The sequence below is a fragment of the Lonchura striata genome, chromosome 5 (genome assembly GCF_050655825.1).
Source record: "Lonchura striata isolate lonStrDom1 chromosome 5, ASM5065582v1, whole genome shotgun sequence".
NCBI lineage: Eukaryota > Metazoa > Chordata > Aves > Passeriformes > Estrildidae > Lonchura > Lonchura striata.
In genome coordinates, this window is record NC_140707.1 from 47,512,586 (window position 1) to 47,531,188 (window position 18,603).

The 18,603-nt window shown below is 34.3% G+C and overlaps 1 protein-coding gene across 10 annotated transcripts in view; it reads left to right on the forward strand.

The window, feature by feature from the left end:
* The window catches only part of AKAP6 (A-kinase anchoring protein 6), a 269,301-nt gene that overhangs the window by 168,596 nt on the left and 82,102 nt on the right, over positions 1-18,603 (forward strand). For all 10 annotated transcript variants that reach the window (XM_031504984.3, XM_031504983.3, XM_085582095.1 and 7 more), the window contains one exon: positions 18,415-18,563. In XM_031504984.3, coding sequence (XP_031360844.3) covers positions 18,415-18,563 — 149 coding nt within the window. The remainder of the gene's footprint in view (positions 1-18,414; positions 18,564-18,603) is intronic.

Consider the following 18,603-nt stretch of genomic DNA (forward strand, 5'->3'; position numbering starts at 1 on the left):
GATTACTAGCTGGAATAAAGTAGAAGAACCCAATGTCACAGCCATTTAGCTTCTGTCAAATTTAAGGTTAAAATCCTTTTAGACTATTTAACCTATTCTCTACCATTTTCTATTATGTATGTCAATTGGCAAGAAGAAATACATGATCAAAACTGGCCTGTCTTTCCTTTTTCTCCAGTTTCTGTTAAGTTTCTAGATGTCTTTTTCCATTCTTTTGTCTAGAGAGATGCAAAATGCCCATGCATCCTGGGGTATTTTGACTTATTGCAGGTCTTCTCCTTGAATTAAATTAGCATACTGTGCCTAAAGATTATAAAGAAATTATTAACAATTAACAAACTAAACACAGATGTGTTTATATTTATTAACAGGAAATATTGTGCTTCTCTATATTTTTTTCCTTATGTAGTGAAGAAAAATAGGTAAGTTTGTTAAGGAGGCTTCTTAATGTGATATTCTCATTAGATGGGTAAGAAGGAAAATGGAAACAGAAAGCGTTCTCTTTCAGTACAGCAGCAAACTTCCCATGCTCCTGATAATGTTTCAGTAGGACAGCAAATCAATTGGGGAGCAAAAGTTCTGCCAGAGGCACAAATAGTGAGTGCCAGCATTGGCTAGCAGCAAGACCAGCACAGAAAGAAAAATACTCTTTCCAGGATCCTGGCACAGCCATGCAAACACAAGTGGGAAAAAATCAACATATAAGTAGATTGCTTCTACTTTGTGGTATGATTTTTTAATTCAAGGTTGAATTTATGTAATTAAAAAGGGTTATGTGCAACTCAGGTAGATATGAATTAGAAGACCACACTTCCCTGCTATCTTTAAAAAGTGCCTCTCAGTGTGACTGTTTTTGATGTTCCAGTGTCTATACTATGTAATTTTAAGCATAGAAAAATAAAATGTAGGATTTAAAAATTGATTTACTAAGCTAACTTCCAAGGTGAATTCTCTTATTCACTGTTACTTTTTTAAGTGTAAGTCACATTTGCCAAATTAGCTATAAACCTTCAAGAAACAAAAATAATAGTTATAGAAGATGTTAGCTATGTATTTTATTAGCCTAAGGTAGTGGTTCTTAACAGAAAGACATTGTGGGCTATATAGCACACACTTTAAATTGTTAGTCATTACAGAAGTGTTCCAGGAGTGTTTAAAGTTGGGCTTCAGAACATGTCAAACCCTATAGGGTACAAGATTGCTCTTAATTTTATTTTGTTAGGAGAAGTATGAACCATAGATAAAGGAGGCAAAGTTTAGTGTTTTGTATCAAACCACCTGCTAGAGACAGAAAAAGACAAGAAATCTTCAGGGATGGCTCTCAGCTCAACACAAAGTAGGGTGGTTGGTTGCCATAGACATGACCCTGCTGTTTGCACCTCTCTGTGTCCTGGTTCAGCTATAGCTACAAATGACTAATTTGTATTGGGAGGAGTGTCAGCTTGTACCAGAGGGCAAAATCCACTTCCCATAGGGAATGAAAGAGATTTTGTATCCCCAGCCCTTCCTTCCTGCAGCTGTGTTGGAGAAGCAAGGCTGATATTTCAAGTTCCAGCCCAAGTTAGTAACCAAACATGATATTGTCCTGTTTATCTCAGGATAAATGTGGCCTACATTATTTTTGGAAAAGTGAAATTCACTGACTTTTCTGAATTTGCTTTCAAACTTTGCTTTGCTTGCAACCTCATATTGTAACTAACCCCATCAGTTATGCAATGATATGAATTCCCTATCTTAAAAATGTGTACACTGTTAGTGTCTAGAATCCTTGTTTTTTAAATTATGAATTTAGATATATATTAATTTTGTCACATGATTTGTAAGAGCATGTTCTGCTTGCTTGAAATAGTAATAAGAGAAATTCCATTGACTTTGACACAATGCAACCCATCCTTCATTTTCTAGGTTTACCCTATTTTGTTAGGGGTGTTAGAGGATTTTGATGCTTAGTACTTTAATGACCTCACTAGGGGGGCAAAAAAAGGAGAAATATTTCAAGATGTTATGAATACAATGTACTTCATTCCCTTTATACTTGTTACTGAAAACTTCTTTGAGACACCGGTTTTTACAGAGATCAGTGGTAAAGAAGGGCATCATACTTACAATGCTGATCAGTCTGAGAGATTAATTTCTATATTTTAAACATGATAGCTTTATCAAATTTTGAAGTAGCAAATTTATAATATTGTATGACCAGTGTGTGTTTTTACTATGTTAGGACTGTTTTAACCAGTTCATTTTTTAAAAAGGGTCTGAACAAGCTGGCATAAAGAAACTCAGAAATGGTGGAACAGATAAATGAAGATTTGATATTTATATGATAGAATTTCTGGGTCAGTTATTCCAAACTTTTATTTTGATATTTAAAGGGGAGGTATGCCTATTTTAACTTTGTGGCAATCGAATGAAGACTATGGTATTTGTAAAGTCCATCACCAAAACTTCATGCTCATGTAAGTAGCAGCATGCTGTAAAAGCAAAAAGAAGCTCTTGCCCAAACCCAAAAACACTTGCAGATTAAGTGCTATCAAGATTGAAGTTTTTAATTGTATTCTTCTGTTGTCCCCATTGCCCACTGCTGTCCTCCCCATAGGGAGGAAACAGTGGAAGAGCTATATAGGTAGAACCAACTATTTCATTAGGTTGTAATGATGACCCAAGAATGATTTTCTGATGGGGCTGTAGAGGACCTGGTATTTTGCAGAGTTGAATTGTTCTACAGAGGAACAGGAGCTTCTGCAGCTCCTTGATCATTGTGTAGTCAATATACTGTGGGTTCTCTACTTCAGGATAAGTCTACCTTGATTCTCAATGTGTTGCTTAGAATTTTTTAAAACCAGCTTTGCATATTTTGTTCTTGTTTCTCTGTTACTTACCATGGGAAAAAATATTCTACATTACATGTAAATCTGAGCATGCATAGACCTAGAAGAACTCTGTATTGTGAAAATCACTGTTTTAATATATTATCACATCATAAATAATAGTTTTCTGATCACTGTGAGTTACTCTGATATAAGTCAGGACAGATTTTTGTTTATTTATGTTGGTTTTGGTTTAGCTGTGGTTTTGCAGGTTATAAAGTATGGTGAATTCAACAGGATGCCATGAAAAGGACTCAGCAAAGTATTCTTTTAGCTCTAATACTCTTTTACTTTCAGGGAGAACTGTCAAAATTCCACACTACATCCTGCAGACTCCCACAAAATCTGGCAAATTGCACCAAACAGACCTAGCTTTTTTGAGCTGGAAGCATTTTTCATTCAGTATCTGCAAAGCCTTACATTTGAGATGTGTGTGCTTGTGTGCTACGAATATGAAACACAATGTAGGATTTACTCCCACGAAGAAAAAGTATTTAAAATTGATTAAGTGAATATTTCCAGTTTTAAATATTTTTTAAAATCTTTATGTTTCATTATAGTTCTTTCCCATTTAACAAAAAGAAACAGAGCCCAAATTGATACAGAACTGGTAAGGAGCTTCAGAAAGGACATATTCTTTTCTCTGCACATGTAGGTGCTGTCTTTGTGATCTTCATAAATTTGGATGCAATATGAATAGAGTATATAATTCTTTATCATCAAGCATTCCTTTCACTGCAATTGCAGTGGATGTTCAGAATGTGCAGAAATTGCAGAATCAGATAGATCTAGGTGTAAACTGACTATTATTTGAACCAACACTTCCAGCATTCTGAGAATTATATTAAAATAATGGATCTCTGTCCCACCTGTACATATTGAGAAAGAAAACAAAGGAAATAAAGTCAATGGAATGGATCAGAAATCCTCTTTGTGATAATAATGAGTTTGCAGAAATTTAACTTACCATATTTAAAGGAAAGCTGTCAGGATCAAATGGATAATACATAGCAGAAGGAAAGGATAAGGAAGTTGAAGATATCTTTGTTTGGAAATGTACATTGAAAGATACTGATGCTAAATTTTTTTTAAAGAAAGTTTTTTATCTGGAGCTCTGCAACATTTAATTTTATGGACTTGGATGGAATTCCTTATGTTATATATGTCTGGAAACATAGCATGGTTCTAAATAATTTTTAATTTTAATCCAGACTCAAAAGGAGCTTGTCTGTATCAAAGAAAAATTGCTGCATTTGGTCTGAAAGCATAGCTGCCCTTGTTCCCCTCCTTTTGAAGCTCCCTTGATTACAGAACTTGTACAGATGTAAATGGGAGCTGCTGTGCAGAATGGCTGATCTTGAACCAGCTCAGTGGTATCACTTCAGCTCTCCAGTTACTTCATGTCCCAGAGGTGATGGCACTCAGCAGTTGGTTTATGACACCGTTTGAAGGAACAGGGTAGTTTGAAGGAACAGGGTAGTTCTTGAAGAAGAGGCTTTAAGCAAACTCAAGTTCAATATATATTCACACATTTGCAGTCATACCATGATAAAATGAGCATGATTGGAGACAAAGCTGGTACTGTTGAAAGGACATTTGTTTTCAAAATGCCAGCTCTGGATAATGCTGTCTGGGATTCCACCATAGAGTTAGTAGTAACCAGTGACTCTGATTACAACTGAATTATTTTAATTTATAAAGTAACTAGAGACACATGTGTATCTAATATATATATATTTATAAATTTCAGGCAAAAGTTTTGAAGTATTATGTGAGCTTCCTTCATATTTTAGATAAGATTCTTAAGAAATATTTTCCACAATTTTAAATGTTCTGTTAAAACAGAGATGTACATTTTATATGTCTATTTTTATTTTTTAAATATCTTGGTGTTTTTAAAGAAAAAAAAGAATTTATATGTTGTATGATTTACAGTCTTGGAAAAAATAACATAGTCATAACTCTGTGGTTTTTGTGATGCATGAAGATCAGATTTTTTAATGTTGGTTAATGCTTTACTAATTAAAGTGTGCATGTTAATTAAAGCAGAGGCTAATGTTAATTACCTATATTAATGGAATCTCATGTAGCACCTGCCTGAAGCAATGGGTTCAATTTTCAAAATATCTCAATTAAGACTGAAACTTTTGATTTGCATCTAGTAGGGTTTCAATTAACTGCATTGCAAACTTAAATAACACACTTAAAGGGATAATATCACCAATCACATACAGCACAGTGGAATTGGACGGTTCAATTATTGACTATGGCTGTGAGAGCTTTCACAGTCGGTAGGTAAGTACTGTGGTATTGGCAAGTGATTATTGTCTAGGGCTGTCATCACTTCTGTGGCTGTTGTAAGAGAGATGTTAAATTGCTGTACTTGGGCCGCACTGCAATTCCATTGTTGAGGGAGACAGAAATAGAATGATGTTTTCTCACATCCAGCATTTAATGGTGAAGATTCAGCTTGTTCCTTTGAAATAAATGACCACTGTTCCATGACATGGTAAGGCATTTTATCAAATGGGAAAACAGCATTTGTGATAAAGTGCACAATGTTGCAGGGTACTTCTCAGCCAAGCCATGAGATGTGATTGTATTCCCAATTTCTGTTTCAGCCACCACAGCATTGCGTGTTGACATAGGAGCTTTTAATGAGCAGCTTCAGGAAGCGATTAACAAAGCACTAGAAATAGATGCAATCATGCTGATTGGAAATTCTACCTAAGCTCCATAAATAAGACCATAATGTCCTGCTACCATACAACTTTCTAGGATAATTATTTCTGATAGCTCCAGGACTTGAACTTTTAATCTGAGCATACTCCATTGAAATATTGATGGTTCAGTTACAAAGAAATCAAAATCCCCAAAAAAGCATGCTAACCTTTTATGCTTTGGACACACAGTTGAAGAATAAGTATAGGGTTTTGTTGTTGGATCCAAATTTTGTGTGTACATGTAATGCAAAAGTACCTTTTAGCATAATTCCTATGTGGCATCTGTGGAAACAGATTACTACAAAGTCAGTTTTCATGCATGCTCAGCAAAGAGGACCTGGAGCACAAGGTTACTATAATCTCTCACCTGTGCCTATCTATATCCTGCTAAAAATACCCTTAGGCTTTAGACCATTCCACTGCATGGGTCCTGACTTCTCTGTTTAATAGATTGCCTGTGCCTCTTAAAAAAATCTCTAATATAACCTTCCATTGTAACACTCAGGCTTAGTGCCTCCATTTTAACTAATGCTATGGCAAAAGCAAAAAAATCCTCATAGTATCAGTTAATCTGTTTGAGAAATTTGTGAGATTATAGTAAAACCTTTTTACCAAACTGCATTTAAAAAATATTTTTAAAATATATTAATAACCCTTGACTTATCAGTTTAGTTTGTGACCTCTCTTAGATCTAGATTAATCAGTGCATAATGATTCTTGTTGCTATTTTCACTTCTGTGGAGCATGTGTCCCACACCATTTTGTTAGGTCATTAGATGGTTTAGAACTCATGCTTATTTTTGTCTCTGAAAACAGATTACAGTCTACTGGAATCTGAGTTTCCAGAATTCCCATGTAGTAATATTCAACTTCTTTAACTGTTTAATGTTAAAATGTAATTATTGCCTTGTTTATGGTTACTGGGTGTATCTTTCCATTAAAGCTTTCGCTTGACATATTTTTTGTAGTAATTGATCTTTAGATTCCTTGAGTCACTATGAGTCATTATTTTAATGGCAGAGAAACCACATTTTCATCAGTCAGGTGTTAAACTAAAAAGATGCAGCAGATATTATTATTATTCTGTGCTGTGTTATTGTCATCTCAGTTATCCTTCCTAATGTTTGCAGGAAAAAAAAAATCTGTAAATGTATAGTCACATGAACATTCATTACATACATATTTCATCTTTGGACATCTAAAACTTCAGAAAGGTGATTTTGCTATTTTTCAATCTATTTCCTTTTAATTTTGAAATGAAAATGTTCATTTATATCCATTTAAACAGCTGTCTAAACTTTAATAAAAATAGCTAAATATCTCCTTTTTGTTGGATTTTCCATAACACAGAACTCTGTCATAATAAATCTTGTATCTATATGGCAATTTTAACTACATTCTAAATGAGAAATAATATAGAACCAAACAGGCAGAATCTCATGTAATGGTCATGTCTTTGATGAAAATCTGTTGAAATCATTGTGTTTACGGGATTACTGAGATCAGGTCTCTCTGGGTATTAGCTTGCCCAAAGGCACTTAGCCAATTAAGGCTATTGGAAAAAAATGAAAGCAATCCAACCTGAAGCTTTCTAAAAGGAATCTTTAACACTATTTACTTCTCCTGTATAGGGACTATAATACAGCACTTCCAATATCTTGGGCATGCTTCATTTGGTTTTATGTAGCTGGAGTGTTTTTCTAAGTATGAGAGAAAAAAAGTTTAATTCATTGTTTAAATTCCAAAATAAAATTACTTAGAAAGCAAGCAATAATACTGAACAAGCAATGCTAGAGTATCATTTTATTAGAGAACAAGGAAGAAGGTGGCTATGCAAACTTGGATGGATTTATATTAATGGTGATTTGAAAGGCAGACCCGTAAAACTCTTATTCTTACATTATGGCATTCACACTCCTCCTGGAATGTTTTCTTTATAAGTTAAGAACTTGGGTGCTTTAGCCAAATCAGCTGTGCAGGTTTGGGTCTGGAGTCATGACAAGCTTGTAACAGAGGCCTTGACAAAGAGTAAAGCTACAAGTACACAAAATGCAGTCTGTTATACTGCAACATTTTCAACAAAAATGGAAAGAGAATGTTGGTTGAGTCACCTTCGACATGGGCTAGGTAGAATGAGTGGTTTATTTTTTGAAGGCTTCACATAAGACCTGGTTGTACAATTTTGCTCTGGAAAAATTCCATTATATACTGTGAAAAGCTTACCTAAATAAAGTAGCACAGGAATTTGAGTAGTGGTTATTGGCTTTATTTTTAAAGTAATTTTTGGAACTTTGATACATATAACATAGATGTGAATCAAAATCTATCTTAAACTGCTGAGAGAAAAGTTTTCCACTGTATTTTGTCTTGTTAAAGCTATAAAGTGTTATCACATTGGAATTGTTTTAAATTAAGGTGTCTGACATGTTTCTGAAACGGCAACATTCACCAAAAAGGGGCATCTTTTATTGTTAGCAAAAGACAGCTCTTTTCTTATCATTTTGGGCTTTAATTATTCTGCTACTTTGTTTTAGCCTTGAACAGTCTATCTACATGAGTGGATCTTAATATTTTATATGTCTATATAAACATACTATTAAAAAAATAATTTTATCACATCTGGTTTTACTGCATCTTGCTGCATGTCTCTAGAGGCATACAGAATTTTTATTTTCAAGCAAATTTATATTAGTTACAGTCTCCAGCTGTTTTAGATATAGAATCATTTCCTGTTGGTACAGTTTCCAGGACAATTCTCTTTTTTTTCTTCTCAAAAGAATGAGAAATTTAATTTAACAAAGACATCTTATAATTGCCTTTGTATCTAGCAAGGTATCTAGCAATCTAAATATTTTATTTTATTTAAAACATCTGTCTACATAATATCATATGACTATACAAACCTATATCAGCCTTCTGAAAGACAGCTGCTGCCACTTTTATTTCATTTATAAGAGACCAACAAAATTGCTCAAGATAAAGCCCGTCTGCCACTGAGTCATATATAAAAAAATGTTGCAAGATGAAAAATTGCTTGCACTTACAGTTCTTGTAAAACTAATCTAGGTCTTTTACAAATTTAGAAGCATAGTTTTTCCTTTTCCTTGTTCTCTTACCCTGCCCCCCTCCGGCCCCCCCATCACTATAGAAACATAGGAACTTTACATATACTTTTTTTATAAACTCCTCTTTTTTTTTTTTTTTTTTTTTTGAGATTGAAGGCCCATTTCTTTTAAAGATGAAATGCAAACTAAAGTCCTATCTTAATTGCCCACTTGTGGGATCTATTAATCTCCTGCTATCTTAATTTTCACAAACATTTTCACAAACATATTGGTTAGAATTTTCATGCAGTTTTTTAGAAAATATATGGGGGAAGCGATAATGTCAATATAGATCTTAATCTGTTTTCTGCTGCTAAGCTTTATTTGCAGTTGTAAACTGTTCCTTTGTATGAAGCGACTCATACTGAGAAGAAAATATTTAATGGATAGTTTCAATATAGGCAGAGCAGCTATCCTAGAAAAATAGACATAGGTATTTTAAAGTATGTCTAAATAAGACAAGTTTACCTCTTCCAAGGAAGTAATCAAAATATTCCTTTTTGGAGAACTGAGAGTATGAAAGGAAAATGTTTATGGTTCCCTACTGGCACACAGTTGTGATTGACAGGAAAAACCAACATGTATGCCACATGAGACATCTTGTTCAGGAACTTTCAGGAGGGTAGTAAATTGGTGTTGGCACAAACACAAAAAAAATAAAATGACTTGATTCAGCAGTTTTCAATTCTAAATCCCCAGGCTCGAAAGAAAGAAGTAAATATTCATCAAATGATCAAAATTTATATTGATTTTTATTCTGCATTAGCAGCTCAAAGTCAAGATTCTTGACAGGGTGGATGTCGGTTTGAATGATTCTCTTTGAAATAAGGATACAGGCACTGGGCTGAGTGCTACTGTGCATTCCTGAACCATAGGAAAAGACTATTAGAACCCTAGGAAGCTAAATTTTTTAAAGAATAGTATAAAACCATGCTTGTTCTGTACTGTTTTGATAACTAAATTGTTGTTATTAGTATGTAAAGTGATTCTTGTTGTTCCTGCTTTATTCCATCCTTTCCATTACCATCTAAGGACAACTTTTTTACAATACTTCAAAGGAAATGGTACTTCATGTGCTATAGTAACGGAGTTAATATCAGTACTTCCCAAAATAAGTGTGTTTTAGAGTGCTAGTCTGGCAGAGAAAAGGAAGCAAAGATTGTATCTGCACATTATACATCTGTAATTCTGCGGTTTCTGCTAGGGAGTAAATAAAGATCTGGGGGAGGGGATGAGGGAAGGATGATGGAAATCCAGGGAAGAAGAATGTGAGTGTGGATGCAGCACTGAAACACAAATGTGATGACTGTGATTACCGAGCTGTGAGATTTAATGAGAAAGCCTGTATTAGAGTGAAGTAGAAAATCATAACCATCACCTCTGGACTATAGGAGTATAATTGGATCTCAGCCCCCAGCAAAAATAAATAAGTAAGTTAGTGACATTTTTAACAAACTTAAATATATTGAGAATAAGAGGGGAAGTTATCTCGATTACTGTACTACTGAAGTATACTTTAAGTTTCTCAGCTTGCACTAAAAAGAGATTCATTGTCATAAAATGAAACAAAATACTGTGTTTTTGTGAGGGGTTTAAATAAGTAGCAGGGTGAGGCAGAAATACTGTAACTGTTGGAGTATTAACAAATTTCCCAAATGTCCTAGGTGCTTACAATTCAGTAAACATCTTTAACAGCATAGGTTTAAAATTAAATTTTACAAACATTACGGGTAATGCTTTAATAGTATGCAAATTGCAATGAAGTCAGCAGCAGCAAAGCTGACCTCTTAGCAATACAGATATTTTATGTTTAAAACAGTTATCTTTTTACAGTTCCCTCTACCTCAGTAAGTGTCAGGTGCGTCAAGAGGCTCCTCATCAGAGGAACATAAATAAACTCAAAGGAGCAGCAGCCTGTGCCAGATTTTTATACACAGCAAGGCAGTGTACAAATCAACATATTAAGCTATGTGTTTTGTCGTTGCTAGAATAATTACTAATATTTTTGCTAAAACTCATCTATATATTTGAATAGGGAAAGGAATGTAAAGGGAAAAATACTTAGTCTGCATTTCCCTGCTATTTTTAAATAAATTAATTGACATTAGTTGACATATCCTCCTTCAGAGTCTGAGTATTCTTGCTTAATTGTGCAGTGGAGACTGAGTAGTGTTCATATTGCACAATTTTATGTTATTAATAGTTCAATATCTAAAAAGCTGATAAAAATTCCCAGTAATTTCTCCCTGTAGGAGGAAAAAATTGTGTAGTAAGAAAACATTCACATCTCTAGGGGTAACATAACATCAAATAGACTATCAAGGCATGGAAAGAGTCTCCTTCAATTTCAGAACAGTTAAATAAGCATTCAATGAGTGTCTTTGAGGAACACAGTGTAGGAGTTTTGACTTCAAAATGTTTGACACTATTGTGCATCTCAAAATATTTGACTCAAAACATTGATTCAAAAGAAGATTTAGGTCAAAACTTCTGAAATCTTGTGAGTTGCTATGTCTAGGAAATTTTGGAACTAGTTATTAAGCACACACATATTCTTAATGATTAGGTTAATAAATATGTAGCATTTCTCAAGCATATAAAAGTTTAAAATGGATCTAGTAGGGGAAAAAATAAGCTATTTTAGTACTACTAGTACAGCATGGTAAAACTGACAAGGAAAGGACTGTAAAATTTTTATGTTAGCTCTGCCATGCCTTCCTGGGATGTTTTGCATAGTTTTCGATAGGAAGTATTGGTTTTGAGAAACTTACCTTTCCTTGGTATTTTTAAGCAGACATGTATGTGTCAATCTGCTGTGGAAACAGGGGAAGGTGGAATGTGCACCAGAACTCTGGAATTTCTCTTGCACAAGTGTGCTGTCCTAAATCCTGAACATGGGTAGCTTTATCCTTAGGAGCATGGCCATTCTGAATGCCCAGCCCTACAAAGTGAGCTAGGTGCATTGCTAGTCTGTGTGATTTGGTACAGGAGCCCTACTGAGAAGTGTGATTTTTAGATGTATCTGTGCATTGGATGATAGACAGACTCTTTAACCATCTTTTTTTAGGTCACTTCATTGCTCTAGAAGTGCAAACACAGAAAATGGTAGGAATGCTAAGAACAGTGCAAATAATGGAGATTTTAATTAAGTAAGGTTAAGTTTATAATTTTAGCACTTTTTGTTCATGACTGGTCTTTGCTCTTCTTGACTGCTTGAGGGTCCTGAGGCTGACCCAGAAAGGTCTTCAATTTTCTTTATGTACAACATATTTTTGTTTGGGCCTTCTATAACAATTTTTTTTTTCTCTTCCTGAGGAAACCAAGGTTGTGTTGATGAATTGCTAATTTAATAGGACAAATTTTAGGTTTGTGAGAATTGGACTGTTTGGGGTTTACAGTTATTGTGGCATATGAAGAGGTGTCACTGAAGGAGATGGAAGGCATGTGTCAGATACAAAGAAATGCACTATGTTATATTGATGGGTTTGGCTGGATCTGCATCCTTGTTAATTTGTGTCTTCCACATGTCTTCAGCAAGCACTGTTCTGTCATCCCAGCCTTTCCACTGTCAGAGCAAGCCTATTCCCCACCTGGCCCCCAATTATTAGACTCTCTGTCACTCTCTTTCTGCAGGCTGAAGATGCAGACCTGCAAGACAAGAAAAGTAGAAAATGGTCCCAGCCTTTGTTCAATTTCCATTCTCACAATAACTTTTTTCACCTGGCAAGTTTGGGGATGCTGTTGTCAGAAACTATTCAGTGTTAATTAACCTCTGGAGAGGTTAATTCTCTCATACTTTTCTTCAATGCTTTTTGATATTTATGATGTAGGGAAGGTCTCTGGGTTTATAACTGAGATCTGTATAATGCACAGGGCATGCCATGCTCTTGTGTTGTCTTTAATGTTACCCTAGCTATCTAAAATTTCATTTTATGGCTCCTGTTTATAGACCTAAAATTCACTGTGCTGTTACTTGAACTCTACCTGGAGTTTAAGTATCTTGATATGTACAAATGTTGTTGTCTTGTAGTTTGCTCATTCTGTGTGGAGGTTTCACATTGTTGTGATGGTTTGGCACACTGAAAAGCAAAGCAATAACATTGTTCTTGATATAAAAACATTTCTGATATTTATGACAATAGAAACACTTAGCTAAGATTTTAACTGGTAACAAGCATGCCCTGATTAACAGAATTAATTTCCTGCATGATCAAAACACACTGTGTCCTTTGTAATAGGACTCCCAAATATTCAGCTCGAAGTAAACACATTTCATGATACAGTTTTGGTTTTTTTTTTCAATTTGATTCAGTTCTGAAGAGAGTGTGCAAGATGAAGAGTCAAGGAAGCCAAAAGCAGGAAGGGCAACAGACTATGAAAGTATTCAATAGCAGCAAGGTCTCTGTTTTAATTATGCAGAGTAAGGGGAGATAAACAAATGCCTAAACTTAGGGTAGAAGTAGTCACTTTAAGTCCAAGAAGCCTAATGCTGCCAAATGATGGCCCAGTGATCTTAAAACCATTTCCAACCTGAATGATCCTATTATTTTATTATACAATGCCTTTTAAAACAGTGGTATGACTTGGTAATACCTTAGGTGTTTTCTTCGATAGAAGACCTGTTGGCTGGCTGTAGGGATGGCATGATGGATTATCAAATCCATCTGTATAGAGTTTTTGGACAAACTCTCACCTGCCAAAGAATGCTTTCTGTAATCTACATCTTCATGGAAGATATTTTGAGCCATATACTTCTCAAAATAATTTTCTTCAGTAGCTATATTGTGACAGAGCCAGGGTCTTTTTTTGTGTTCCATAATAAAGCCTTCTAATAAATACATGGACAAGTATTCAGCATACTGTGACAGAAAAAAAAAATGCTTTAAGTATTTAAGCACATAAATGCTACTCTTACCAACTTAATCCTGGAAAGAAATTATTCTCAATTTTAAATCTCAAGACATTTCACCAGTTGTAGGTATATAGAGTGACAAGTTGGAATGTGCATCCTTTTAAAAAGTGACATCTGACTTTGCAGTTCTTTAAAATATACATATGGGTTAGTATTCTAAGTCTACATGCAGCCTGGGGCCATCCAACCACGTCCTTGGTGGCAGAAACTGGATTGCGTGCTTTAATTTCAGAGGCTGTTTTTATTCAGCTTAAGCTCAAATAATGGCAGAGGAACAAAATGTCTGTATTTCTTATGTAATTCTCACTAAGTACAGTGTAGTGTGGCAGAAGTAAAGTCTCTCTATAGAACTGTAAAGAAAGGGTAATGCAAGACAGGATACTTTAATCATTTAAATTTAACTGAATGTATTATATATAATTTGTGTATCTAAAACACAGAATTGTTTGCTTACTGTAACATGGTTCATAACAAATCACTTGTGCTCCCTGGGAGACACTGTCTGAAAAGACTTTCCTTTCAACACCAAATCAATGATATTTATTCTAGTACATTTCAAAATAAAAAAAAAAAATCTGCAGCAGCAAATCACTAGCTCCGAGTTCATATCTCCAATTTACATTGGTGTAAATATTGAGTCTCTTGTTTGACACATTATACAATATAACCTTTCAGTCTCCTTCCTTCTACAGTAAGAGTCATTACCCCTTGTCTTTCTCCACTTCAGAATAAGGTCATTCCAACATGTAGGTCTAACAAGAAATGCAATGTATTTTCATTGATTTGTATTATCACTGATTACTCCTTCATGTTATATAGTGATCTATATAGTAAAGGACATTTTATGTTATCAGGCAAAGCTAGTCTTAAGGAACAGATTTGTACCCTGGGCTCTCCCAGTTTATTTATAAGTTCTTGGTTTTTAGAAAATGAGCATTAGAAAAAAGCCTTGAAATTATTTACCATTATTAATCAATCACTAGAACTGAGTATTAGGTACTTTTTTTTCCCAGAACACAGTATTTTTACAGTCTTGTTCAGAGATTGGTTCCTGCCAGCTCAGGAAAATGAGAGAATTTTGTAATTTGATTATTGGAAATATTTCAGTTTAATTTACAACTGAATATTTTAAACTTATTCCATCCTAGTAGGTAGAGAATCCTTACAAGTGTGTAACAAGACCTTCATCACCATTTTCATTGTCTTTTTATTGCAAAAATGGTCACTTAGACCATGAAGTGAAAAACTACTGCTGAGTATAGTTCCTCACCATTTTTTCCCTCTGTGTTCAATTTTTCACATATGTAGATGTACTACATCCTCTGAAAAAAAAAGAAGGAACTGAATTTCAATTCTAAGATGGGGCACTAGGAGTAAGTGAATGATTACCTCCCACCCAATTTCTATTAGCAATATTTGGGACTATGCATTTCCCAGTAGACTTTTTGAGGGTGTGATAGATATCTGTGTCCATACAGATGTGTCTCTTACATAGATTGTTCTTTAAGTTTGTGGTATGTAATGAAAATTATATGTAGGGGAATCTGAAAATGCATACAATGCAGGTTTAAATGTAAATCAAGCAGCTTTTCTATATTTGATTAGGAATTTATAAAGTTGTTACTTTATTCTCCCAGAATATTGCAAAACTAGTCCTTCATTACCACTAAAGATTTTAAGTTGAAAATAAGCTGCAGTTGGTTTATTGCATATCTGTGCTCTGTACTTTTTTTCTATATTGTGCCTTGTACCTGTTAGCTCAGATTCTGTAAAATGTAGTTTTTTGAGACTTAAACTGATCAATACCTACTCAAGGTCTTCAAAGCCTCTTTGGATTTGCAGTTGATATCAGTATAACAGAGACAAAAAAATTCTTAAGTATAACATTGAGATAGATGAATATATAGAGAAGAGAAATCGGAGAGATGCGTCTGAAACTCTGCTCTGTCCGAGTTTGAGTTGCTGTAATTGTTCATAAACGTTGATAGAAATTTGGTTTAAAAATAAAAATAGTTGATTTATAGAGAGATCATACTTCTGAAGTGGCAGACCTGGATTGTATTCAGGCTTCATAGGGTATGATGTTGATGGAGTTCATAATCCTTAGTACAAGAGGGCCTTATAGCTGCAAGGAAGAAATAGTGGATTCTTATTTATCCTTCTTCATATATTTACCTGCCCTTTACATCCTGCTTTTCCTTGCCCCCACTGTTCTATTTAATAGTTCTTTTTCTTCTCCCATTTTCCATATTCATTATTGGATTGCCTACAAATGTTTTTACAAGTGAACAGGGCATGATCAACCTGTGAAAAAGCTGCTGCCTTTATTTTTAACATTTTTTATTTTAAAATATAGTATAAATTGTAGGATGGGGAATTAGAAAATACAAGGGGAAAAACTATCAAAATTATTCTGATAGTTTTCCTATTTAAGAAATAGCCTGTGTTCATACAATTGAGGGGTCAGTTTTGATTATGATGTGTGATGTTCCAGATCATAGGCTACTCCCTCTTTTTGGAGTCTTGAGGTAGGAGGGGATAAGGAAGGTTGTGTACACAATTTCAGTAACAGCCAAGAAGACCCTGAAACTTCTATCTAAACTCCAGCCAGAAGTCATAGCTAAAAAGTAGGAATTACTTTTCTTGATTTATAAACCTGTCCTGAAAATAAGGGAATTTTTGGCTTTGAGTTTTCCACAAGATTTCTCCTCTAGGCTTAAGACACTCACAGATTTTAATTAATAAATCTAATTGTTTTAGAAATTTACTGGTCACTGACAACAGGGCTTTAGACTGAATGTGTCATGCCAATGTATATAACGGAAATTAGAATGATGCAGTGAATTACTGCTTTGTGGTAAGAATAAATTAAAATAACACATTCATAGCCTTATATGCACAATGCAAAATACTCTGCTGAAAGACTATCCTCAATGGTGAAGAATTCTTCTAAAAAAGAAATTTGTTCAGGAATCTCTGTATACTGTGGAAGTGGACTGCTTATCAGTTCAGACAAAAATGCTCTTGGGGATGGAAGGGGAACAGGAAGGTGATGCAGTTTATTTGCTGCCTTGGTTGTTTCTGAGTTATAAAAATGGCAATTTTAATTATAGTTTCTGAGAAAGCAGAATAGTTTTATAGCTCTCTCAAACCTTAACATTTTACTCTAACTGGACAGTTCCAGCTAGTTTAGATAATGTTTCTTCATTGGTAACTTTTGTGGTTTAATTTTCCACTATTTTAAAATAGGTACAAAAGTTTTGATTTATATTTAAATACACAGTGAAAGACCTGCATGGGCTGGTCAAAATTTTTATCTTCTATCTCCTTGGAAAATTGCTAGCTTTTTTTTTTTTTTTTTTTTTTTTTGTATTATTGGGGGTTTTTCTTGCATGTTAGTTTGTTTTTAAATTTCTCAAAAACATATTGGGATTTATTGAAAAGCATAACTAATTTCACTGTAAGAAGCAGCTGAGAGAGAAAGCTATAAAAGTTTGAATGAGAAGTTTTAAAAGGAAATGGAATTTCCAAATCACTTACATTATTTTTCAGCAAAAAATACACCAAGGCAAGGCCTAAGCAAATATAGAAACTCTTATTACCACAGTCTTATAAAGACATTCCAACCTTCTTTCAGACTTTCCCTGCTGACATTCTTCAGTGCCTGTTTCCCTTCACTTGCTTGCATTTTTCTTACATTTTACAAACTGCCCTTCTCTCTAGCCCTTTCACTACTTTCTCTTTATGACTTCTGTTGTTTCACAGATTGGTAATTCTGCTGTGCTGTCAGCAAACAAATTAACTCTTTACTTTCCTGCCTCCCACAACAGAAAATACAGGAGAGTCCTTATACAAAATTTCCTCTGTGCCATTTGCATTTACATGCCATAGCACAAAATAGTTAAACAGTCATTCCACTCCTAATGGAAATAGAAGTATGTAGTTACACAGAAGTAGTGATTTTTGAAGCATTATCAGAATTTGTAATGTGTTTTTTTTTCAATGAAGTATATTAAAAGAAAACAATGGCATATCAGCCCCAAAGTGCTTTTGAACTTACTCTATGCTCTGTTCTTTCTGCTGTTCCTAGGGGCAAGTGTGGCAAACAGCAGATTTTATCCTTGTGTCATCTGGTTCTCTGAGCCCCAGAAGAATACTGATCACCACAGCTGCAATAAATAAAGTGTCTATTCAATAAATTATGATGCCAAATATTATTTCACATTCTTCTGGACAGACACAGTCTGATGGAAAACAGCACATCTCACTTATTGCCTTTTTCCTTGCAATTAAGGTTGCTGAGTAATCAGTCTGTGCCAGATACGGGAAAGGAGAATGTGAAAAATGCCAGTCTGCTTGGGTTTGTTTACAATTACTATTTAAAGGATAAATATCTATAGCAATATGGCATTCATTAATTATGAAACACAGTGTGTTAACAACATAAATCTTGAAGCCTGTAAGAAATATAATTTTATGTATCTACCTGTTCTATCATAGTGCTTGATTTCTAATATATTTTTTATTAATGTCCAGACATTTTTATGCAGCATTTGATCTCATGGAATATATAACACATTCTCTAATAGAAACTTCAGTAGTTCATTTCTAGCATTTGGGATTATGCAGTAGTTCTCTGACTTAACAGTTCAGCCTTTTTCACTATCACATCCAAGGAGAAAACTAATGGTATGAATAATTTGATAAAACTGTTGCAGTCCAAAAATATTTGTTTTAAATGTATTCTTTCTGAATTATTTTTGTAATGTTCTGCTTTGTTTTTTCCCTTCTTTGTTTTCTTTTTCTAGGCTGAGGTTCAGCTATGCTATCTGGAAGCACAAAGAGATGCTGTTGAACAGATGTCCTTAAAACTGTACAGTGAGCAGTACAACAGTAGTAGCAAGCGAAAGGAAGAGTTTGCTGATATGTCAAAAGTTCACACAGTGGGAAGTAATGGGTAGGGAACTATTCTTTTTGTTGTTTTATTCTCACTGATC